Source organism: Esox lucius, chromosome 6 (genome assembly GCF_011004845.1).
Source record: "Esox lucius isolate fEsoLuc1 chromosome 6, fEsoLuc1.pri, whole genome shotgun sequence".
Taxonomy (NCBI): Eukaryota; Metazoa; Chordata; class Actinopteri; order Esociformes; family Esocidae; genus Esox; species Esox lucius.
Window position 1 is genome coordinate 9,577,551 of NC_047574.1, and position 26,095 is coordinate 9,603,645.

Below are 26,095 nucleotides of genomic sequence, written 5' to 3' on the forward strand. Positions count from 1 at the left end.
GTCAGTCAGTGGAAACAGCAGGAGAATCACATGAACCCTCTGGCGAGTTGCCCGGAGCGTCATAAATGACGAGCTAGAAGTATAGGCTACCAGCACATGGGTCGGACGATATCATTCGCTAAAGTATTGTGGAACATACTTAACAGATGATATGCCCGCCTATCATGTCCCAAATTGGGCTAACTGAAAAGCAAAAAACTGTTATTTCCCAGGTTATGTGTACATAGCTGATAAAACTAGACGTCACATTTAATGCTCAAACGTGTAATTGTGCGCTGTTTCTTTATTGTAATTTGCTTAATTTTTATTATAGGCCATACGTTGGTTAACATTTAACAGTTCTTTGTGAATGCCTTGTAGGTAATAAGTTCTGCATCATCATATCATGCAGAATACTGGGACTTTTGGGAATGATGATTAGCTCAATTTAAAGGCACTCGGGATGTGGGGTCATGGTTACTCATTAGGTTTAGCACCACAGCCGTATTCATACAAGTTAAAAAAATCTGCCTACAGCCTCTGCCCCCAAGGCGTCGACCTGATCATGTTCCGAGTTGTCACCCCATTCATTCTCCTCTGTGGAGACCAATCAAATCACGGCACCACATTACGCAGAGTGAAGCGCGCAGTAGCTAAAAATTAACATTATAATCTTTTAGCATTCAAATTGCAGATTTTATATGACCTATGGTTTATATCAAATCTAGCTTAAGCCAACACGTGTTTAATTGCACTAAGCTGCTCATGGTGTCACCACGTTTGACCATTTTGGCAATGAAAAATAAGGCAATGTCCAGATAATGGTTGAACATCAGGACTGTTACAGGTTCGGACAAGATTCATCCTAAAATAGGTTGGCACGTTAGTGCTGTTCAAGTGCAGACCTACACTTTAGACGTGGAACAAGTTCTTTACATTTACATGTTCCCTTAAAAAGTACCAGTTTAAGTCCATAATTTTCTCGTAATTCTCACATCCCTTAATGTAATGTACTGCTAGATTTCCACCTTGAAACAGTTGAAATAAATCTCAAATGAACCGTTACTCTAATTTGTACATTTGACCATACAACAGAACATTTGGTCAGTCACTGGTACCCTCTAGTGGGTCAAAAGTCTCACTACACAATGACCCAGAAGAAACCGAAATACTGCAAGCAGTCAGAGCTGTACACAGATTTATTCAAAGACAACTTGTTCACATTCACCGGCACTTCAATGCAATACTACGCTTTATTTTTAAAAGAATACTACAATGGAAGCACAGCAAGTCAATTGTTTTGCACTTCTTGTAAATACAAATGCCAGCTAATTTTAGACATGTAGACACACCACATTGGCAAATGAAAACTGTTAATGTTTTAAAAGCAGATCGAATTACAGTATTTACAGTAGATTTAAAGATTAAAATAAATCTAGCATTTTCTACATTTACATAATTTCACACAGACTTTGTTACCCAGAACCGAGGAAAAATATGTACATACCCAATTGCTATTACACATCGGACTGAATCTTGTTCACCTATTAAAATAATTTGGAATTGTAAAAATCTTTTCAATACACCAGCCTGACAATTGCAATGCACACATGCATTTTAGATTTTCCATTAAAACCCCGTTGTTTGAACACTTTTTTTTTTTTGTCCAGCCAGATATTTGGTCGTTCCTTTTCCATGCCAAGGCTTATTGTTACACCCTCTGACCCCTGCAAGCCGTTTGAGGCGGGCGCAACATGTATCGATGATGGACAACACGTACAATCGTTGATTACAGCAGTGACATTTGGTTTATTTGCCTCGATTTACTGGATCTCCTAGAAGTTCTGGACATCGTTCATCCCCTTTTGCAATGCTGTCACACTTCCGGAGAAGGTCGTAGTTGATTTTGTCCGTTATGACGCTGTCTTGCTTGTATTCGGGGTGCTTATCCACAAACTCCCTCATCCACTTTGCCATGGTCATCAGTTCACCTACACCAACAGGAATTCATGAGCAAAAATCACACATTTTGTTTCTTTTGATAATTCAATATGTTACTAAATCATGAACTACAAATAAAAAAAAAAAAGGTTCATGTTTGGCAATCATAATACTTTCATGTGGCCTTGTGAGGCTTAATTTCAACAAAACGAGCGGCCCCACCTCGTTGAAAGTGTCAGGAAGCGACGTGGGCAATCTACTATGGGAATGCTGCATGCCTTCGCTAAGCCCCACCAATGACGGGGACAGTTCATGAGCAACAACAACGCCCCAGGAAACCTTGTCACTCAACCCTGTGTTAAACTGTATGGATTGTGTCCATCTGCCAAACCTGAGGCGCGTCTCTTGATGAGCTTCAGGTAGTTCAGGATGGTGCATCTTGTGTCAACATCCACCTCCATGTTTTCCAAATAGCAGTTGAGAATTGGTATCAGCCCTTGAAAAACACCTTCCTAAATGACAAGCAGCAACTGTTAGGGCTGTCGCCCATGAGTGGAGGAGAAACATACATTAGATAATAACTATTATTAATAAGCACCTTTCCATTGATGATGGTGTCAATGCTCATCAGTGTGTAATCATTGTCACCCTCGTTGTCCAAGCCATTCTGGGCAGCTGAAGAGCCGTCGAGCACAGGGTTGCACCCTACGGGAGGACAAGAGAAGAGGAAGCATTAACCGGTTCAGGTATTTTGACGACAACACTCTCCCGGCCAGGGTCCAAAACACCAAAACACCAATATGACATGTATTGTCTCACCTTTATAGATGTCTTTCCGGAAGTAAAACATGCCCGTTTGGACAGCGTTTCTTTTCTGGGCAACTTTCATGTTTTCATCAACCTGATAAGACAAAAACAGGTAAATAATGGATCCATTTGTCATTATGTAGTGGGAGCTTTTATAAAAATCAGTGAAGAAATTGAATGAATTTTTTTTTTTCCTTGCCTTTGACAAGGGGATCAGAAAATCAAGTTTATAGGACAGGATAACCCTGGTGAGCAGTACAATGAAAACAACATATGCAGAGTTTTCAAAATCGGTAAGTTGTACCTGGAACAAAATGAAACATGAAATTAGTATTTCCCCACTAGAAAATATTAAAACAATAGGTGTAGACAATACATGTAAGCATTTGTACATTTCATGTAGATTTAGTTACAGACAAATGCAAGTTAGCAGAGTTGTAAAGGCTACCTCCATGGGGCGAAACTCAACTCGCCATCCTATTTCAGAGTTAGGAGGCGGCGGTTTGAACCTCATCGTCTGCCAGTTGGTGGACTGCAAATTCTATAGGAGACATAAATGAGCTCATCCAACAAACATGCATTGTATTAAAAACATAAGCATTGGCCTGGATGGCAAACAGCAACACAGACTCCCTCCAATTAGTATCATTTTAACCTCAAAGTGATCAGACTCATTTTCATCATCCAGGTGAATTTTCTCCTGAAAGAGTGACAGTGGATCCCGGATGAAGAGATGTGCTATGTGTTGGGCCAGCAGGTTGTCGATCCCTACAAACACAGATTCTGATCACTTCACTGTCGGTGTTATTATTCAGGCTGTAAAATGTTTAGTTTTTTTTAAGTTGCAAAAACATTCAGTGATTAAACAATAAGGCAGTAAATTGCCAGGGACATTAGAAAATGATATTATAACGAACATTACGTGCCGCTACGATACGTTTTGTGATTATCACAGTTCTATCAATACTGTGGTTCTATGTGATTTTGATCGTCCAGACATATTGCTCACCATATGTCCACTGCAGAGGGACCAGAGAGCATGCCAGAATGTCATGGAAATAAGTGCAAAAAGAAAGTCTCCCTCATGTAAAAGTTTGGAGAACAACATAAAGGAGAAATACGTGGTTGGTGTTTTGGTGCCAGGAGTGCCAAACAGTGCAAATTGCAATCAAATAAAAAACGATATCCTGAGATGCAACTGTCGATCTTTCCACAATCAGTATTATACAATAGAAATCTTAGGTGAGCTACTTTCACAAGACATACGTTTCCCCAATAAATTAGTAACATGTTATATGATCTGAGACTTGTGTTATCAAATACTAATGCTTGTTTTTACCTGCATCCAGCAGCTGCTTGTTAATCTCCTCATCTATTGTCAGATCTATGTCATTGTACTTCTCACCACAGCTGGACAGGTAGCTGTCGATTGAATCATATCTTGACTTCAAGATTCGAAATTTGTTGGTCTTCAGAGGCTGCAAAGAAAACATTTATGCACATTAAAAGTATGAAAGTAAAAGGAACAAAACAAAAAAACATTCTGATTAATATTAAATTGTAATACCAGAACCTTTTACATTGATGTAATTGAACACATGCTCATTCAGGGCAACTTTGAGTGAATAGAGTTCTGTACTGACCACAGTGCTCCACCAAGCACTTACCAAAATTGGAACAAAAATAACTCAAGAATAATACATTATTTTTGGTTCACATCCAATCCAGTGGAGAGTAGGTATTGAACCAACAATCTCTTGCTCTAGTAAATTAGCTACATGAGATCCCAGAGGAATGAATAACACTTGTCTGAGTCTGGCACTTGAACCACTAAAGCAAAAATGTAGAAACGCGTGGACCTTGCTTGGCATGTTTCTTTAATAAGGGACCAGTTTTTCCTGATCCAGCTGCTCACCTCCAGCCCCCTCTCCTCCCTGGTCCGGTCATCCACAGAGGCAGAAATAACTCCCCAGCGACAATCAATATCTGACACGTACCCTCTGTAGAATGGCGAGGCAGCACTGAGAGCCATCTGTAAACAGACATGCAGTCAGCTTTCCAGTTTCCACTACACAAGAAACCTGACAACCAAAGCACTATCAACACGGGAAGGATTCAAAGATTAGGACAATGCCATGTATTTTGTAATTAGTACTTAGAATACAACCAACCACTATGGGGCAGAATGTTGCTAATTGGTCGTAGAGGTATCTTGCTTCTTGAATGCTGCAAGCTTGGAATGTCACCTGGAACCAACACATAAGGTTAACGTTGATTTTTGGATTACTCAACAGGTTTGTGCAAACTGAGAGTGCAACCCTGGTCTCCAGTATACATGTGTAAACTTACAGACACAAACAGTCACCACCCCAAAAGAAAATTGGCACCCTTAATAAAGATTAGCAAAAAAAAATGGCTAAAAAAGATAAACAGGTAATTAGCTAATGTAATGTACTAGATGTAAAATATTGTCCTAACAATTCAAGCAACTGAACCAAAACAACACATCTCAATTACAAATGTATTATTTCCTGTATTTTGGGTACCATTCCACTGCATGTCACTCATCCTTTTATTTCCATATACAAGAGAAAACTCTGGAATAGGGCTGAGCAATAAATATATTAAAATTGATTAATTATAATTCATTATTTAGGACAATAATCCAAATGTAGTATTAATTAAAAAAATTGGCAAACATTACTTTATAGACAAAATACACTGCATCTTGCTGGTACGTCAGTTCCTTAGCAGACCGCTCCTCCAATCACAATCCTCAACAGCTTTTCCCATCTAAGTTACCCTTGAAGTAGCCCAAAGCGACAGTCTCGAAATAGATGAAACTATCACCAGGAAAACCAACAGCGTTTGCTCTATTATAAGGAAGTGGCATGGTTTGAAGAGATCAAAGGTTGAACAAACCTCAGTCCTCTGCAAAACTGTCATAAGACAATTGCTGCAAAATGAGTAGCACAACAAACAATATCATACAGTAGGATGGGAGGAGTTGAGAAGGTGGTGCGTTGAGCAGTCACAGTTCACAAACTACTGTTAACCGACAAACCACTATAGATAACAGATGCAGTGACACGCTGTACTGTCACAGACACGGTTCCTGTCTACACAGAGGAAATAGAGGTTTAAAAAGTACCAATAGCAGCTACACTGGTAAAACATTGGCCCATGTGCACATCTGTTTTTTGATACAGGAAGTGGCATTGTTAATGTGAGCAAAGAATATATTTTCTCTCGCATTTTGTCAGGAAAACAATCTAGATATAAATCATTAATTAAAATCTCAGGATTTTTTTTTTTTTTAACTTTTGGGCAATGTCAACCCAGCTTCACACAGGAAGTGATCTGATACCATTCCACCATATAGAATATTTCCAGATTCTTCAAATCCTTGCCTCTGCTATTGGACTGCCCTTCACAAATCACACGTTTCAAACAGGATTCAAGTCTAGAAAAACATCATGTCATCTGACCACAACAACAGTCTCAATCCAATTGTCAATGCATTAGCAAATGCTACACGTTTACAGTTGACAGACACAGCTGCTGGCCATTACACTGGCAATATACCACAAAATACCAAGTTGCCTTATTGCTATTACACTCACCTAAAGAATTATTAGGAACACCATACTAATACTGTGTTTGACCCCCTTTCGCCTTCAGAACTGCCTTAATTCTACGTGGCATTGATTCAACAAGGTGCTGAAAGCATTCTTTAGAAATGTTGGCCCATATGGATAGGATAGCATCTTGCAGTTGATGGAGATTTGTGGGATGCACATCCAGGGCACGAAGCTCCCGTTCCACCACATCCCAAAGATGCTCTATTGGGTTGAGATCTGGTGACTGTGGGGGCCATTTCAGTACAGTGAACTCATTGTCATGTTCAAGAAACCAATTTGAAATGATTCAAGCTTTGTGACATGGTGCATTATCCTGCTGGAAGTAGCCATCAGAGGATGGGTACATGGTGGTCAAAAAGGGATGGACATGATCAGAAACAATGCTCAGGTATGCCGTGGCATTTAAACGATGCCCAATTGGCACTAAGGGGCCTAAAGTGTGCCAAGAAAACATCCCCCACACCATTACACCACCACCAGCCTGCACAGTGGTAACAAGGCATTATGGATCCATGTTCTCATTCTGTTTACGCCAAATTCTGACACTACCATCTGAATGTCTCAACAGAAATCGAGACTCATCAGACCAGGCAACATTCTTCCAGTCTTCAACTGTCCAATTTTGGTGAGCTCGTGCAAATTGTACTTTTTCCTATTTGTAGTGGAGATGAGTGGTACCCGGTGGGGTCTTCTGCTGTTGTAGCCCATCCGCCTCAAGGTTGTGTGTGTTGTGGCTTCACAAATGCTTTGCTGCATACTTCGTTTGTAACGAGTGGTTATTTCAGTCAAAGTTGCTCTTCTATCAGCTTGAATCAGTCGGCCTCTGACCTCTAGCATCAACAAGCCCACAGAACTGCCGCATACTGGATGTTTTTCCCTTTTCACACCATTCTTTGTAAACCCTAGAAATGGTTGTGCGTGAAAATCCCAGTAACGGAGCAGATTGTGAAATACTCAGACCGGCCCGTCTGGCACCAACAACCATGCCATGCTCAAAATTCTTTCCCATTCTGACATTCAGTTTGGAGTTCAGGAGATTGTCTTGACCAGGACCACAACCCTAAATGCATTGAAGCAACTGCCATGTGATTGGTTGATTAGATAATTGCATTAATGAGAAATTTAACAGGTGTTCCTAATAATCCTTTAGGTGAGTGTATAATCCAGTCACTAAAGCAATATGAGAAGTAAAAACTCATGTCATTCCCATGATAAACAGTAGTATACAATGTCTATCAGCCATTCAGAATTCAAATCTCTCGGTTCATAATACATTGTATACAACTACCCATATACCTGAAGACAGCAGTTGCCCATTCCAAAGCCCATGGCATCCATGTAGATGTGATCAGGGACAGCCGCTCTGGCAGCCTCCCCGTCATCTTCCGGAAACATCTCGATAAATGGAGATGGGGTGCACTTGTCTTTAAATACTAAGGCGAAAGAAGAACGATTGAAAATGTATACCAATAAAAAAGTGCACCTCGGAACATTTTCTTTTGGCTAAAGTAGCCTAAATTTAAATAGTGGAAATATTGAGGAGTTTTATAATTATTCGCTTACTGGGTACATTGATCACAACCTTCTCTCCTCTTCTGTGACGAATGTTTCTGGTCAGGGTGCTGGAAAAAACACACACACACAACACAATTTATTCAAAAGAATACAAATGAAAAGATCAAAATTGGCATATCACAGTATTGAGACAACTTATCACAATGATAACTTCTGTTAAAGCCTACCTGAATCTTGGGTGTCTGTTAATGGCTTCATCTGGAAAGAACAGTGACTTTGACACTCCTTTCTCGACAGGGGTTGGGTTGTATTCAGGTCGGGTGAAGCCTGGACAACCTAACCTAAAAAACAGGTTTAAAGAATAAGGTAAACTGTGGCAAATGCTTCGGTGACTGACGGATGAGGGTCTAAACTACCTTGGGAAAGATGTAATGGTGGCAAGGGTTTCATTTTCGTTCAGCACAGATGAGGCCTCTCGCCTTCGTTTGCCCATGTTGTCCTCCACGGTGTTGAACTCAGACATGGTACCACCGTACGGCTGGCCTGGAGTGCCTTCGATCATGTAGCTGCCATACTCTGGCCTCCACAGGGTAGGATGGCTACAGAGAAAAACAGAGTGAAAACATCTCAAACGTTGTTGTTGCAACCAAAACAAGGCTCCTGTCAGATCGTTGTTTGTATAATTCACATCTCACATTAAACCCTTTTTTTTTTTTTCTGGATTAGCCACTATCTCAGCGGGGGGAGAATGCTGTGTGCGATGCATTTGTGCTTCAGGGCACGTGTTCAGTATGTGCGACAGAGGGGCAGTAATGAGGAATGCTACAGCTCTAGCTACAATTCCCCACTGACACTGGCATTTCCCAAGTTAAGTCGGCTTCAAAGATTTAGGACGTCATGAGCAGGTCGCAAGCAGACCAGCGTAAATCAATAGTGCATTTAAAAAACTTGTTGTCGAAAATAAGTTGCAATCGTGCTGGGCGATGCGTTGATGGCCGACCGCCACCGCTGACAGTTAGGATGTCAAGAACAAAAGAGTCCTAATGGCCCGTTCCGTGATGACCATGGTCAAAAGGTTTAATAACTTTGACAGTTAAGACTATTTGCATAGTTATTTTGCATGATGTTAATTGCAGAAACAGGCATCACATGTCACATGGGGCCTTGTTTTTCTTCCTCCAATGTTGAATGGCCATGGAGACACTGCATTGTAAGCATAATTGTTTTGAAACTGAATCTAACTTGTTGGCCTGGGCATTGTCTACTCTTTCATGAACAACCAACCATCACATAAGTCTGTGGGCTTAATGGAGTTCCAATTTCAGGAAGTTATGGTCCGCAATACGGCTGCCATGACTACTCAGTCGATTTATTCCACCTATAAAATCAATCATCGTTCAATAATGCCATCGGTAAGTCATTTATATACGGTACACAATATGGCCAAAAGTATGTGGACACCCCAATTAATTATTGAGTTCAGATGTTTCAGCCACACCCATTGCTTACACGTGCGTAGAATCGAGCCCATAGCCATGAAATATCCATAAGCAAACACTGGCAGTACAATGGGTGGTACGGAAAAGCTCAGAGACTTTAAACGTGGCATAAGATGCCACAAGTCAGTTTGTGACATATCTGCTCTACTAGATCTGTCAACTGTAAGAGATAAAATTGTCAAGTAATAGGGTCTGAGTGGAGTGCTTTAGGGCGTAAGAATCGCCTATTATCTGTTGCATCACTCACCACAGAGTTCCAAACTGTGTCTGGAAGCAACATCAGCACAAGCACTGAGTGTCTGGAGCTTCACAAAATGGTTTTCCATGGCTGAGCAGTTGTATGCAAGCCTCACATCATCAACATGGCCTTCTCATCCAACATCAGTGCCTGACCTCACAAATGCTCTTTTGAAGCTGAATGTGAACAAATACCTGCAGAAACATTCCAAAATCTTGTGGAAAGCCTATATGGGGTCAACTCCATATAAATGCCCATGTATTTGGAGTGGGATGTCAAACAAGCTGAAATAGGTGTGATGGTCGACTGTCCACATACTTCTGGCCATATACAGTGGATATAAAAAGTCTACATACCCCTGATAAAATGCCAAGTTTTTGTGAAGTAAAAGAATGAGACAAAGATAAACCATGTCAGAACTTTTTCCACTTTTAAGGTGACCTATAATGTGAACAATTCAATTGAAAAACAAACTGAAATCTTCAAGGAGGAAAAATGTAAAATTAAATCCTTACAATAACCTGGTTGCATAAGTGTGCACACCCTCTGGGGATGTGGCGGTGTTCAGAATTAACCAATCCCATTCAAACTCATGTTAAATAGAAGTCATTACACACCTGCCATCACTGATTAATCACAAATAAAGTTCAGCTGTTCTAATAGGATTTTCCTGACATTTTCTTAGTTGCATCTCAGAGCAAAAGCCATGGTCCGTAGAGAGATGCAAACCATCAGAGGGATCTCATTGTTGAAAGATATCAGTCAGGAGAAGGGTACAAAATAATTTCTAAAGCATTAGCTATACCATGGAACACAGTGAAGACAGTCATCATCAAGTGGAGAAAATAGAGACATTACTAAGAACTGGACATCCCTCCAAAATTAATGAAAAGACGAGAAGAAAACCGGTCAGGGAGGCTTCCAAGAGGCCTACAGCAACATTAAAAGAACTGCAGGAATCTCTGGCAAGTACTGGCTGTGTGCTACATGTGACAACTCCCATATTCTTCATATGAATGGGCTATGGGGTAGCGTGGCCAGGCGGAAGCCTTTTCTTACAAATAAAAACATCCAAGCCCAGCTGAAACATCAAGTACCCCAAAAGCATGTGGGAAAATGTGTTATGGTTTGATAAAAGTTTATCTTTTTGTTCCAAAAGGTATGTTTGGTGCAAAAACAACTGCACATCACATTCTTCAGCTGGGACTGGGGCCTTAGTCGGGGAGGACAAAACCTTCAGGCGTCCGTTAGAAAGCTGAAGATGAAGTTCACCTTTCAGCACGACGATGACCCAAAGCACACATCCAAATCCACAAAAGCATGGCTTCATCAGAAGAAGATTAACGTTTTAGAATGTCCCAGCCAGAGCCCAGACCTGAATCCAATTGATCTGAAGAGGGCTGTGCACAAATGTCCTCAAATCTGACAGATTCAGGGCGCTTTTGCAAAGAAGAGTGGGCAAATATTGCCACGTCAAGATGTGCCATGCTAATAGACTCCTACCCAAAAAGTGTGCTGTACTGCACTGTGCAGTAATACAATTAAAAGGTGCTTCAACAAAGTATTAGTTTACGGGTGTGCACGCTTATGCAACCAGGTTATTGTGAGTTTTTTATTTTGTTTTTCAATTGAATTGTTCACGTTACAGGTCACATTAAAGGTGGAAAAGGTTCTGACATGATTTATCTTTGTCTCATCCTTTTACATCACAAGAACCAGGCGTTCTAACAGGGGTGTGCAGAGTTTTTTTATCCACTGTAGTGTATGTGGACAACACTTTAAATTAGCAGAGTTGGCTATTTCAGCCAGACCCATTGGTGACCAGTGAATTACATCAAGTATACAGCCATGCAATCTCTCATAAACAAACATTGGCAGTAGAATGGCTGGCACTAAATAGCTCTGTGGCACCAGCATAGAGTGCCACCTATCTAAAAAGCCAGTTTGTCACATTCCTGGACTGATGCCAGGAAAATGTTACATGCCCGATTGCTGTGGCAACTGTAATGTTCGGCTAATGAGGAAATCGTTTCTGGGGCTGTTTATCATGGTTCGGGTTATACACCCTAGAATGAAGTGAAATCTTAACGCTACAGTATACAAGGACATTATAGCAGATCCTGTTCTTCCAAACTTGTTGCAACAGTTTGGGGAAGGGCCTTTCCTGTTTCAACAAGACAACACCCCCATGCACAAAAATGTGTCCATACAGAGGGGGTTTGTAGAAATTGGTGTGGAAGATGTTGACTGGCCTGCACACAGCCTTGACCTCAACCCTATCAAACAGCTTTGAAACCAGCCTAATGGTCATGAGAGTTATTTTTTGAGGTAATCTGAAGGATTTTCCCCCCATGCTTCCTGGACCAGGTTATTCAAAATGTTTAATCTGGATCAGAATGATCCGGATTTGGAAACGGCATGTTTTGCTATCCAGGATCAGGTAATCCATCTTACTTTTGTTTCAGTTTTTCAAAGCAACATTGGATTGTATTACCCTGAAGCATATACAAACTTTTTAAGATGACCAAATCCGGATTCCCAGTGCTCTAAATGGGACTACATATCCAAATGTAGACTACTAGCAACAACAGGTAGAATAGCCAGTGTGGGGTTACTTTAAGAGTTTTGATTTGAAGTGACAGAAAACACTACAATTATACAATACAAACATTCCCCTTCCATTTTCATTTCTTTTAAACAGTCAGACCCCTGGTTTGACCCACAAAAAAAAATAATATTATATATATATATATATATATATCTATATCTATATCTATCTATATCTATCTATCTATCTATATCTATCTATCTATCTATATCTATATATCTATCTATCTATATCTATATCTATATCTATATCTATCTATCTATATCTATATATATATATATATATATATATATAATTATTTTACACACACTCACAAATACATTGTGGACATTTTGAACACGCATTTTAAATCATAAAAAGGCTAAATGTCCAATGCTTAACAAAAAAAGGAACATCCAGTGTTCTTCATTTGTGGAGAGACCAGCTTTTTGAGGCCCTGCTTTTAGAAGGACATCAATTCTGGCTTGGTTTTACAGTACTTGGGTAAGAGTGATTTACTCCTCTGATACAAATGTAGTATGATTTGGCCATTTTGAAAGTTTTATTACATTCTGTTCCTGAAAGCTGCTTCTTCCCGAAATTATTCTTGAATAGTTTGGAGCTGTGCTTTGTGTCATTGTCCTGTTGTAGGTTGATACTGGTTCCAATGAAGCCCTTTTATCCTGTACAAATCTCCCAAATGACCACTACCAAAGCACCCCTGGACTATCATATTGCCTCCACCATGCTTGACAGATGGCGTCAAGGACTCCTCCGGCATTGTATCTTTTGGTCTACGTCTCACTAATGTTCTTCTATGTCAACCAAAAACACCTCAAAGTTAGATTTGTCTGTCCTTTCAGAAGGAAGTTCTTTGTTTCTGGCCATTTTGAGCCTGTAATCAAACCCACAATTGCTGATGCTCCAGATACTCTACTGATCAAAAGGACAGTTTTCATCTGTGCTAACATAATTGCAAAAGGGTTTTCTAAAGATCAATTAGCCTTTTAAATGTATAAACTTGGTTTACCAAACACAATGTGCTATTGGCGCACAGGACTGATGATTGCTGATACTGGGCCTCTGTACGCTTATGTAGATATTAAATAGAAAACCAGTCATTTCCAGCTACATGTGCAGTAAACAGCGTCATGTTCAGTATGTCTGACAGAATATTGATTTAGTTACTGTGGCCCAAATTCACCAAATAAGTTAGCATGAAAAAGGCAGATACATAGCAGGCATACACAATCCAACAATATGGTAATTTTCTAAACAAAAAGAAACTGACTTACTTGGGGTTTGTCTTTTCACCTTTGTCTTGAAGGGTTTCCAAAACCTCCCCACCATTGAGAACGAGACGAACCTTTTCATTTTTGTCATCCATTTCAATCAACATGTATTCCACCTAAAGTAAAAAAATAACATTGAAACTTAGTGCGGAAACTTCTATGATTTCCAAACGGAACCGTGTGCAATGCCTGTAATGTTGAAACCAGTAAGGCTTACTGCCTGTGGCTGACATGTGACTGGATCCACTGATTGTAAATATATTGTAATCAATCCGAATCAAGGCACATGTTGATTCATGTTAACATGATGCCAATTTACCTACAGTAGCAAAACTGCAATTATGACAGATTTGCTCAAAATTATAAGTGCACAGAAATTCATCCTTCAGATGATATTGCGCAGGCGGTTGGCCCACAAGATGAACTGGCTAAACTGGATCACTGCTCAAAAGGTTTCCCATATGTTTGTTATTGATAACTGTTTACTTTATTATTGAACCACAACATAGTAACCAATGTGCAACACAGCAGCAGACCCCACAAAGGCTTTCAATATAAATGGAAAGGTGTGGCCTAATCTTTTTTCTATTCTCCAATAGGAAAGCAAGATGATTAACCATAGGGGTAAGTATTTCTTTATCAGTTTAACCAGAATGGAGCAGAACACAGCCGCTAGAAATGCCACTTTCCTTTTCAACTTGCGTCACTCTATAAACCCAAAGCCTGCATTCGTACTTCCCAAGATCAAATCGAGACGGCATCACATCCATTCCAATTCATCAACCACGTTTCCTTGACTTTGACTGTGCTACCCTGTAATCCCCCTGTCTGAAAGAGGGATTAATGTATAACAACAACATTCCACATCGTTTGAAATCAAAGCATTGTGATTGAGCTGAGGCACACTGAAGCAGAGACAGAAATCACATAGACCACTGTGTTCGGTCTACATCTATGTACAACATTTTTTTAAACAACCTATAGAAATTCCTGAGGCATGTTTTGGGACTACCTGTGTAGGATCATGAAGCTCAGCAACAGACCAACATTTATATCTCTGTAAGCATATTTTCAATTTTCAGGCATTTTAATTATTAAACCTTTTAAATGAAATACATTTGGAAGACCTTTGTGTAGTATGCACAAGCTCTCATAAAACACAGGACAACTTCATAATAAAACCATTTCCTAGGGAATAGCAATCATACAAGGTTCCATGGTCTAAGACAAAGTAACTGAGTGATAAATAAGTTACTAAACTAAGCTGTCTAAATCTTTGTTAAAACAGTTACGCAACAAGTCAGATGCTTTGAATGGGTTCAATGTTTTTGTACGGAGTATAAACATCTTAGCTTTTACTACAGCTACAGGCAACGCACATAAGCACCGCTTCGCAGATGTGACTGATAAACGGTCATCTCACTAACACGAACACCAACAATCCAGTTGTTTTTCGGGATATTAAAATATTCTGTTTGAGTTGACACAAGCAACATATCCCATTTACAATAACCCCAAAAAGTGTGTATCCGGGTAATGAATAACCCAAATAAGACCTCTGGAATAAGCGGACCTAAGACAGGATACTGTGGCAACTATTTGCACTGTTGTTCTTTGCAGTCGGCGGTGGCTTAGTTTTGCATAATATCATGGGTGTTGTCATGTTCTCATATATTAGGTAAATCACTGAAAAAAGTAGACTACCTGTTTTGAATCCACCACAATATTTCCATGACATGTTTTGTTGCCACACCGTAGCAAACGTATTAGCTTACGTCTCGCAAAAGAGGGGACAATTTTTTGGGGGGAGACGTTATCTTCTGCACAGCCACACCAATCCAGTGTATTGGACAGTTGCCGTTGAAAGGCAAAGAGTCATGTCACAGGCTCTGTTCCCCGAACTTTCACTCGTTGGGTATCCTACGCAGGTTGATATTTGGTAGGGCACTTGTCAACAGTTAGATAGTTAATTTTCTGTCATTACTTGTTGGCCGTCAATATTATATAAAGCAGTGCTCTCCAGAATAATTTCCTAAGTTGATAGAATTAATGCATTAGTAGTCAGTAGCTAATTTGTCAACAGCAATTAACTATCCATAAAATGTGGCCTTTGTTAGCCAGTAAATGTTGTTGTGGGAGAGCTGATCGAATGTACAGAGCAGCTGAACTATCTAGGTACTGCAATAACTCAGGGCAGAACAGGGCAGTTGCTGTTTCATTTAACCTTGTTCATTGTGACTGAAGTGTTACAGTAGCTAGCTAACTGAAGGAACATTGCATTTAGTGTTGTAGTCTAACAGATTCTCTTTTTTTTATATTGAGTGACAGGTTCAGTCTCGACTGGATTTAGGTAAAGCACAAGTATTTGTTTACATTATAAAACTTTAAACTGCTCAATGTTCGCTCCATACTTTCATGTGATGTTTTAGAAGAATATAGCAAACATAACCATAAACAGTTTGTGATGAAAATTAGGGATGCAGCACAGAACAACATAATTTATGTTTGGATAAACTCTAAAAGTAGTATCAAAACATGGCACATTCTCAAAACGCCACTCTACAAACATGTTCTGGCTCTGGAATAAACAAACCTCTGTTAGAAAATTAATTATTTTTGTGATCTGGAATTTAAGGACTCACATCCAGACTCTTTGCAGAGTGTGGGTGAGATGTAGCTATAGACTAGACAGAGCCATAGCCATTGACTAGGCTCTGTAGATTTGACTAGGCTCTGTAGATTTTGGCTTTTGGCCAAAGTAAAAAAAACAATTCCCAATTTGGGTTATTTCTAAACGCACATTTAGAAATAAATAAGTCAGGTGTCAATACTGCCTAATATGAGCCAGTTTATGGGCCACCTTGGCTTACACATCATTGACATAGTGTTTGGCCAAAATAAAATCTGCTGAAATTACTAAATGTATCTTTATTTACATAAACTAATATGCCAAATATTTAGCCAACAGGAGAGATGTTATATTCAGATTTATGTCAGTATTCGACTTTACCAATGAGAACTTACACCTGGAATAATCAATTTATTAATGGGTAGAGCAGGAATAACAGGCTCATAACATATTAAAGGTGCATAAAAACAGCTTATCAGCAATGTAAAAACATAACACATATCAGCTATTATCCGGAATAGGCTACTGTTAGCATTTAAACGTGGTCACGCTAACTAAGTCGGTTACAGTGTTTCATCATAATCACGTTGGTGTGTTGATGATGCTTCACGCATCTAGTAAGACTCAAGTAGTTTTTGACATCTTTAGATCACGTTATTTATAACAAAATTATTATAAAGGACAGTTTCATAAAACCCTTACCTCATCACCCCACAGCAAAACATCCTTCTGTCGTTCTTTAACTTTGTTATAGATGTTGAGAAACTGAACGATGCCATGTTTCCGGACATGGTCTGCATATTTCTTGGTTTCTTCCCAGTTGAGCGGTGACCCTTGTGACAGCAAGCCCATAGCACAGGCGTTCAGCACCAATTACAGTGACACTGGTGCGGTGCTTTACAGGATAGCTTTTAATTTTGCTCGCTAGCTAGCTAATGTTAAGTATCTACGTCAATCGTACTTTAAAAAAATTCCACGAACAAAACGAACCCTGGTTTTAATATTTTAATTGTAACGTAGGATACTTGTAAGTGATCTAGCCAGGTAGGCCGTCACACATTTATTGCTAAGCCCGTAAGCTATCAAAATGTGCCGCTAACACAAAGTCCCACGCGCCGACGAGGATTTCAAGCTACCCGGCGATACCTATCAAATTCCGAATAACGTTTCCGTATAAACTTCCAGGTAATGGCAAACGGTATTCAATTCGCGTGCCACGAATCCTCTGTTAAAGCGTACACCACAGAGTGAACTAAATGTCCATCCCTACAGACCCTTCCCGTCCACTGTGCCACACGTGACCTTATCAGGATAAGCGCGTCATGGTGTTTATGACTCAGCACTCTTTTCTTTCTCCCACCAAATCTTCTAAGCAAAAAGGTGTCACAAAAAATAAGTGACTGGTAAGGATGACATTGCAAGTCTGTGTTTTCACAATTCCAAGGAAGTATAACGCTGTGTTCGAGAGAACATTACGACATTACAACATTACGACATTATTCAATGTCTGATCCACAAATCTCCCAGCATCTATATCAATAAATTAATAATCAATATTTATTGTAGATTGTTGTAGATAAGTCCATAGATATAGAACACTAGATATGCGACCCTCAGTTGGTCCTCGAAGTGAGGGTCGTGAAAAAGTATGCTTCTGGGGAGTTGCAAGATAATTTCTAGAATAAATGAATGAAAATAAAAAAATATTTTTAATGAACCTGAAAAACGAGTAGCTAAATATACATCTCCGGAAAAAATTAAGAGACCACTGCACCAGAAGCGTCCAATTTGCAGTGGTCCCTTAATTTTAACCCTTCTGTTCCTCACTCAAAACCATCCTTTTCAACTTTTTTGGAAAGGAAAGAAAAATGTGCAGTGTGGTCTCTTAATTCTTTCCGGAGCTGTATAAAATGTTAATCTTTTTTAATTTAAGTAATGTCACACAACAAAAAACTGGTTGGTTGAAACTGTGTGGGTTAACAGAATGTCTACCGAGCCACACTTCAACATTTATTGCTGTGTGCCCACATTTAGTTAGCTAGCAAATATACATAGCCTACAACAAGGATTGGTGGCTAATCCGTAGCTCTACAAACAGGAAGATATTAGGCTATATGACAAAATATGCTTTGCAACTAGACAAGTCAACGGACATATCAAACGCCACCCAGTTACTTGTATTCATCAGCAGTGCTGGCTCTCATCTTTTGGGGGCCCTAGGCAGAATTTCCCTAGGCCCCCTCTCCCCTATCGGTCAAAGGCTCCCTAGCAGTCAGAAGCTCCCTAGCAGTCGGAGGCCCCCTAGCATAGACCCTGATCTCCTACTGATTTTGTACAAAGAAATTAGCAGTCTATACTTTTAATGGTAGGTTTATTTGAACAGTGAGAGACAGAATAATAACAAATAAATCCAGAAAAACGCATGTCAAAAATTTTATAAATTGATTTGCATTTTAATGAGTGAAATAAGTATTTGATCCCCTCTCAATCAGAAAGATTTCTGGCTCCCAGGTGTCTTTTACACAGGTAACGAGCTGAGATTAGGAGCACACTCTTAAAGGGAGTGCTCCTAATCTCAGTTTGTGCCCTGTATAAAAGACACCTGTCCACAGAAGCAATCAATCAGATTCCAAACTCTTCACCATGGCCAAGACCAAAGAGCTGTCCAAGGATGTCAGGGACAAGATTGTAGACCTACACAAAGCTGGAATGAGCTACAAGACCATCACCAAGCAGCTTGGTGAGAGGGTGACAACAGTTGTTGTGATTATTCGCAAATGGAAGAAACACAAAATAACTGTCAATCTCCCTTGGTCTGGGGAGATTGACAACTCGTGGAGTTGCAATGATCATAAGAACGATGACGAATAAGCCAAGAACTACACAGGAGGATCTTGTCAATTATCTCAAGGCAGCTGGGACCATAGTCACCAAGAAAACACACTATGCCATGAAGGACTGAAATCCTGCAGTGCCCGCAAGGTCCCCCTGCTCAAGAAAGTACAGGCCCGTCTGAAGTTTGCCAATGAACATCTGAATGATTCAGAGGAGAACTGGATGAAAGTGTGGTGGTCAGATGAGACACGGTGAGTTGACTTTGGCATTAAGTCAACTCACCGTGTTTGGAGGAGGAGGAATGCTGCCTATGACCCCAAGAACACCATTCCTGTTCTTGTTTCAGTTGATTGGTATATTCATTTCACCTGTGTTTAGCCCCCACCTGTTTCTGTTCTCCTCGTTTGTCTGTGTATTTAGTTCGGCCATTTTCTCCCTGTCAGTGTTGGTCATTGTGCGCCTGCCTGTGCGCCTGAACCATTGAACCCCTGAACTCTTGAGTATTTTTGTAGTGCCCGGCACTCCGTTTGGTTTTCTTTGTTTTTGTTAAATAAAAAGGGGAAACACCTCAACCTTCTGCGCCTGCGTCCGTCTCCTACTATACAACGTGACACTGGGAGCCAGTAATCTTTGAGATTGAGAGGGGATCAAATACTTATTTCACTCATTAAAATGCAAATCAATTCATAACTTTTTTGACATGCGTTATCCTGGATTGTTTTTGTTATTATTCTGTCTCTGTTCAAATAAACCTACCATTAACATTATAGATTGATCATTTATTTGTCAGTGGGCAAGCGTACAAGATCAGCAGGGAATCAAATAATATTTTCCCTCACTGTATGTCACAATGCTTGGAGACGGCCCTGTGCATTTTCCAAATCGGGTGTGGGTCCCAACTTGCGGACCACCTGACAGACCCCAAATGGTTGGTAAATCTTGCATATTTGGCATGTATATTCTACAAATTTAATGTACTACAAGGCACAATATCTTGTCATTTTATGCATTCACAAAAAGTTGGAGAGATGGGCAGTGCGAGCTGAAGGTAGCAACATCGAAATGTTTCCTGAGGAATGTGTCGAGGACAATGAGCTGGCTCTCAATAACATGACAGAAATGTTGGGCAGTTCTCCTAGGCACAGTGATATGACTAGGGATCACCTGTCAACTGACCTGGAAGACGCACTGATGGAGGTGTCGAGTGCAGAGGAATGTTTTCTGGATTTCAGTTGAGGAATACCAAGGATTATCCGAAGCGGCGATGGATGTACTGATTCTGTTTGGATCCACCTACTTATGTGAGGCACCATTTTCCACACAAAAATGAATACAGGCCATGTCTCAATGTGGAGTATGATCTCAGAGTTGACCCACCCATCTCATTAAATAAGTTACTTAAATAAGACTTAACTTACTAATAATAAACATACATGAGAAAACAGATCAGTAATATATATAATAGTTGATAAGGGTTCTTTTAATATGATCTACTGAGCATGTCTACATTTGTGTCGAATTCTGGGGGTCCTTATGTTATGTGCGCATGCATATGCAGTGGTTGCAATATTTTGTTTTTGGGAGTTGTGCGTGTTGGGCAGAAATGAGGAGATGACCACAATTGCTATGCTAGTTATTGCCACGGTTTAATAGTGAGTACTTCATCCATCTGAGTGGTATAGAGACACAATTTCAAAACAATGAAGAAGCGGAGCAGGGGGCCCATTCCTTATGGACTCAAATTAATGCCAAATGTCTTGTGGGTGAATAAAACAATGTGCACACCTGTAAATCACAATCCACACGACAGTTTTGCATTTCGTTGCTGTATTTATAGATCTGTGAGTGTGTGATTTAAGAATTGCAAGGATAAATCATTTGCTTCTGTACACATTTTTCTTTTACAAGTGTTCAAAAAATATTTACACATACACAACTTAAAAATTATACACACAACTCAATATTTACGCAGACAACTCACCAAATATAAAGACAACTCGCGACCTACAGATACAACTCTTTTCATTTATGATAGGAGGGTCAAAGAAATTAACTGCCATAAGGATTTGCAACTGCGTTAAATTTGCAAAGTTGTATTTCCTCAGATGTGAATATGTAATGAATAAACGGTACATATAATTGTTTCAGGGTAAGAGCTTTAAGTAAAGTTGCTTTGTAAGGTGAATCAATACCGTCGTATTATATGTATGTTCGCTTTCTAGATGTTTGTTGTATGTAAACCAAATTAATATGAAAAGACTTGTTACGGGAAAAGGTTAGATATAGTAGCTCGCTCCGGTCTAATGTAACTACTTGTTTTGTGTGTGTTGAGTTAGCAGTGTTTTTGTACAATAACAGTACAATAACCTCATGTCTGCTAAGTTACCAGTAAGTTACCAATAACAAATGCAGTAATGTGTATCTTGTTAAACAAGCTAAACATGTCCAACCCTAGCTACCAATACATATTTTTTGTTATTATTTGTGTATTGAATTCAGTCCACAGTTGCTTCAGGGTTGGAGTGTGTGTCCAGCTTCCAATTCCTGGGTGTCCACATCTCTGAAGACCTCTCCTGGACCCTTGACAACTCAACCCTGGTCAAAAAGGCACAGCAGTGCCTCTACTTTTTGAGGAGGCTGAAGAAGGCCCGTCTGTCTTCCAAGATCCTGGTGAACTTTTACCACTGCACAATCAAGAGCATTCTGATTAACTGCGCCACAGTGTTGGATACGGCAGATGCTCCATGGCCGACCGGAAGGCCCTGCAACGGATGCTGAAAATCACCCTGCACATCACTGGTGCCCAGCTCCCAGCCACCATAGACCTCCAGTGCAACCAATGTCTTCCCAGAATACTAGTGAGAATGATATGCATGGCACACTAACGTTCTGTCCATAGATGTTCTCTGTATCCCATTGCTGGCTTGTCTCTTAAGTCCCTATTTGGGAGACCAGATGTTGCTCTAAGTCCTGAAAATTGTGCTGTCTTTTGGATGGGATTGATGCGGTCAAAACTCTGTGTCCGCTACTCTAGGTTCATCGGTGAGTTCTCCCAGAAACTTAATAAAGCATGATATACATGTACTTCAAGTAAACTATATAGGAAACCAATATAATTTACTTAAAATATTTTATTACAAGCTTGCAGGTGATACAACAATTGTTATACACAAAGTGTTCAACAACGTATGACCTCAGTGCATAGCAAAAGTCTATGACAATGAAATACAGTTTAGAGATCCTTTCATAATGAAACATGAACTCCATGTTCCCTCCCCCTGACACTCTACTGACCATGGGTGTGTCTGTTCTGACCAGTCAAATTCAGCACCTCTCCATACCATGTTGCTAGGCAACTCGGCTTTGATAAGCACTGCCTGGATAAACTCAAACCCTTACTCCCTCTCAGTGGATTACCACAGCTCCAGGCTGTCTCTGTACCTCTCTCAGGGCTCTGCCTAAAATGACCAGTACCTCATGATAAATGGGGGCAAAAACAAAAGTGTTGTGTTTATAATTTTGTTGAGTGTAGTAGGCTGAGGTGTCTTATAGTAATGCACAAACAACTTCCTATCAATTTTGCTCTTCTGGGAATAGCCAGTGTTTTCCCAGATGTTGACCATCTCCGGCCTTCGAGAAATCCCAGCCAGGCACGACCCTCACTTGCCTGACTGGTAAATTATCAATATGCATCCTCTCACAGAAAGTGCTTAACTGAAACAGACCAGTTATGTAGCTGGTTTGTTCATTCCTACATGAATAGATTCTAAGTATATAAAAACAGGAATAAATGATTAACAAAATCTTCCACATGATATTAAACAGGAGTCCTGATTGGTCACTACAGGTCCCATCGCACTGGCATGATTAAGGGTTTTAAACCATGTCATGGCAACATATCAAATATGCGTGTCATGGCAACATTGGTACCTAATCATCACCAGCCTCCAATTGGCTCATTGATCCACTCTCCCCCCATTGTAACTGTTCTCCCAGGTCATTGTTCTAAATGAGAATGTGTTCTCAGTCAACTTACCTGATTATATTACAGGTAACATGACAATTTACTTGGTTAATGAAAAACTCTTTGATTCATGTGTATTCATTAGTGTATCTCTTTACTGTCCCTGTCCACCCCATCAGTGACCCCCTCTGTGTGGTTATTCAGAGCTCTGATGCTGCAGACTGCTGCAGACTACCACAGACTACTGGGTCTAAAAAAAAGTGTGTATCTCTGGGGTGGTTGAAACTAAGGATAAATCTACCTCTGAAACAAGATCTCTGCTCACATCATCCAGTGATGGACGGTAACTGAGGAGTAGCCTTTCATTTAGTGTTGGGCTGGTTCCCCAGCTGAAAGTTCTTACTATACATTGCTCCTCTTGGTCTCTCAGCAAACAACTGTAAAAGACAGCCTACTCTCTATTTTTCCCCAATTACTGGGTGATGTGATTGGAGATAATGTTTTGCTGACATCTTTCGGTCCCTGTACCATTACAATGGGTCTTGTCTGTCCTTTGGTAGTCTGCAATGTCAGAGCTCTGAATAAACGTCATGGTGACTGATGGAGTGGACAGAAACAGTAAAGAGATGAAGGGGCAATGAACAAAATATGTTTTGATTAGTAGGTGAGAATTTTATTTCATGTAGACTTTTAGTTTACCAGGTAAGTTACCTGAGAACTCATTTTCATTTAGAGCATCAACCAGGGAAATAGTTACAAGAGAAAGAGAGAAGATGAGCCGACTGGAAGCTGGGAATGATTAGCCATGCCATTATGAGCGTATATGTTGCCATCACACAGGTTAACATCTCTTCCTCTAACAATCAGTGCCATGGGACCTATGGTGACCACAGAAAGTCTGCACACCCATTTAACGTCTGATGCAAATCACAGCAACCTATGCAAGACAAGCAACATGTAGTCTCCCATCCTAGGACTGACCAGGGCTGAGCTAGCTTAACTTCAGAGGCAAGCCAGCACAGAACTTTCATAGACATATAGACAAAACCTTCATAGACATATAGACAAAACCTCCATAGACATATAGACAGAACGTCCATAGACATATAGACAAAACCTCCATAGACATATAGACAAAACTTCCATAGACATATAGACAGAACATCCATAGACATATAGATAAAACCTCCATAGACATATAGACAGAACGTCCATAGACATATAGACAAAACCTCCATAGACATATAGACAAAACCTTCATAGACATATAGACAAAACCTTCATAGACATATAGACAAAACTTCCATAGACATATAGACAGAACCTCCATAGACATATAGACAAAACCTCCATAGACATATAGACAAAACCTCCATAGACATATGGACAAAACCTCCATAGACATATAGACAAAACCTCCATAGACATATGGACAAAACCTCCATAGACATATAGACAAAACTTCCGTAGACATATAGACAGAACTTCTTCAGTTCACCATGCTTGTCATTCTCACTAATATTCACCTAATCATTTATTATATAGATAGGTGAAGGAGAATCCAAGACACATTTAGCACATTTGGCATTAATTTGAGTCCCTAATTCCGCAAAATGTAGTTTTTTCCAGCAGGTGGTGTTTTTTTGCCCACACCCATTGAGTTGTGTTTGGATTGAGGTCAATGAGTGTCCAATTCGGTCAACATTTAATTTAAGGGATTAGGGATGCTTAGGTTTTTACGTAGGACACGTGGCATTTTGGCAACCAAAAAACACCAACTTGCAGTAATGTACCTGTTGAAATTGTAACTGTTAAATGTATAATATTTAACAGGCTTGCATAGCATCTCATTCTCCATTGACCGCAAACAGTGGTCAACAACACCCTCACTGAATATTTAAACACTCAATGAATATTCAAAAAAAGTTACAATAAAATAAGGCCATGAATGCACTTATCAGCAATAGTAGTAGGTGGGTTGTGTTAGTCCATTGTTCTGCATTTGAAGAATAACATCCCCTAATATTATGCCCTACGGTTTACCATCTCTAGATTATATTATATCTCTGCTCGAACCCTGGACCTCTGTCTCATAAACCCATCTTCACTGCCCTCTGGGAAGAGTATTACCCAGCCACGCGACTAAAAAGCTAGTCGAGGAATTTCATGCTGAGGAGTGAATTTCACAGCCCCCTATTTGATACAAAAGCACATGATTTTGGCTGGGGTCTGTTATTTAACTGGGTGGCAGCAGATACATTTATTTTCTGACCTTTAGAGAATAAGTGTCCCTTTCAGTAAAGGTCCAGGAGCTTCTCTACACACTGTTTACGTGGTAGGCTAGTTGTAACTCGTCCACTGTAACTGTTGAGTTCCTCTCTCCTTTCATGCTTCTTTCACTTTCGGTCAACCTGTTAATGTAGCCCATGTCTCTGAATAAATCTGAGATTAAAAGCCTATATAGTCTACAGAAACAGGCAGGCAGTTCATTATTCATTAACTCAGGCAGCAATATGACAAATAGCAGTAGGAAGTCTTTGCATTACGCTGTTGTTTTTTCTTGCTTCATTCACCATTCAGCCATGCAGAACGAACAAGCCCAATGAACAGTCCAAGCCCAATGAAGTCTGATAACCACCTACGGTGAGGCTGTCCAGAAGTGTAACTTTAATGTATTCCAACAAGGTTTCATACACTGTAAAGAGCAAAGAACAAATCCATGTGTTGAACATGATCTGGACAACAGCAGAAGCTTTTTTTAATCTTTTTTTCCTGTGACTACATTGCTCAGATTTTGAAAGCACTTTTCAAACCTACGCTGGAAGTTAAACTCCATCTCCAATTGTTTATTCCCTCACAATTTCTTGAATCTGTAGCCATGGACAACATCTGATAATAATCATTATTGGGACAGTAATAGTGATGTAATGTTACAGATACACTACTGTTTTGTTTACTGTACATTCAAGTATGTAAGGCTTATGGAAAAAGCAACCTCTCTTTCTGCAAGCCACTTATGGCACCACAATGTACACATATTCATTGGTATACAGTACTGGTAGTACTGTTTCTACAAGCAATGATCTGTGATTTACTTCTGTTATTCAGTGATCAATATCGTTTCGAATTTTAACAAAATAATTAAGTGTGTTGATGTGGATTTGGCAT

At 39.9% G+C, this 26,095-nt stretch overlaps 1 protein-coding gene across 1 annotated transcript; it reads right to left on the bottom strand.

Annotated features, from left to right (window-relative positions):
• Nucleotides 1–1,160: 1,160 nt before the first annotated feature.
• Nucleotides 1,161–16,980, bottom strand: gclc (glutamate-cysteine ligase, catalytic subunit). The gene is made up of 16 exons (XM_010888961.5): nucleotides 16,831–16,980; nucleotides 13,503–13,615; nucleotides 8,300–8,482; nucleotides 8,111–8,224; nucleotides 7,932–7,990; nucleotides 7,665–7,801; nucleotides 4,899–4,973; nucleotides 4,643–4,759; nucleotides 4,067–4,205; nucleotides 3,383–3,495; nucleotides 3,176–3,268; nucleotides 2,927–3,031; nucleotides 2,740–2,821; nucleotides 2,519–2,625; nucleotides 2,312–2,432; nucleotides 1,161–1,970 (listed from the first exon to the last, which is right to left on the bottom strand). The coding sequence occupies exons 1-16, from the start codon at nucleotides 16,978–16,980 to the stop codon at nucleotides 1,789–1,791; spliced, it is 1,890 nt and encodes a 629-aa protein (XP_010887263.1). The 3' UTR covers nucleotides 1,161–1,788.
• Nucleotides 16,981–26,095: the final 9,115 nt, after the last annotated feature.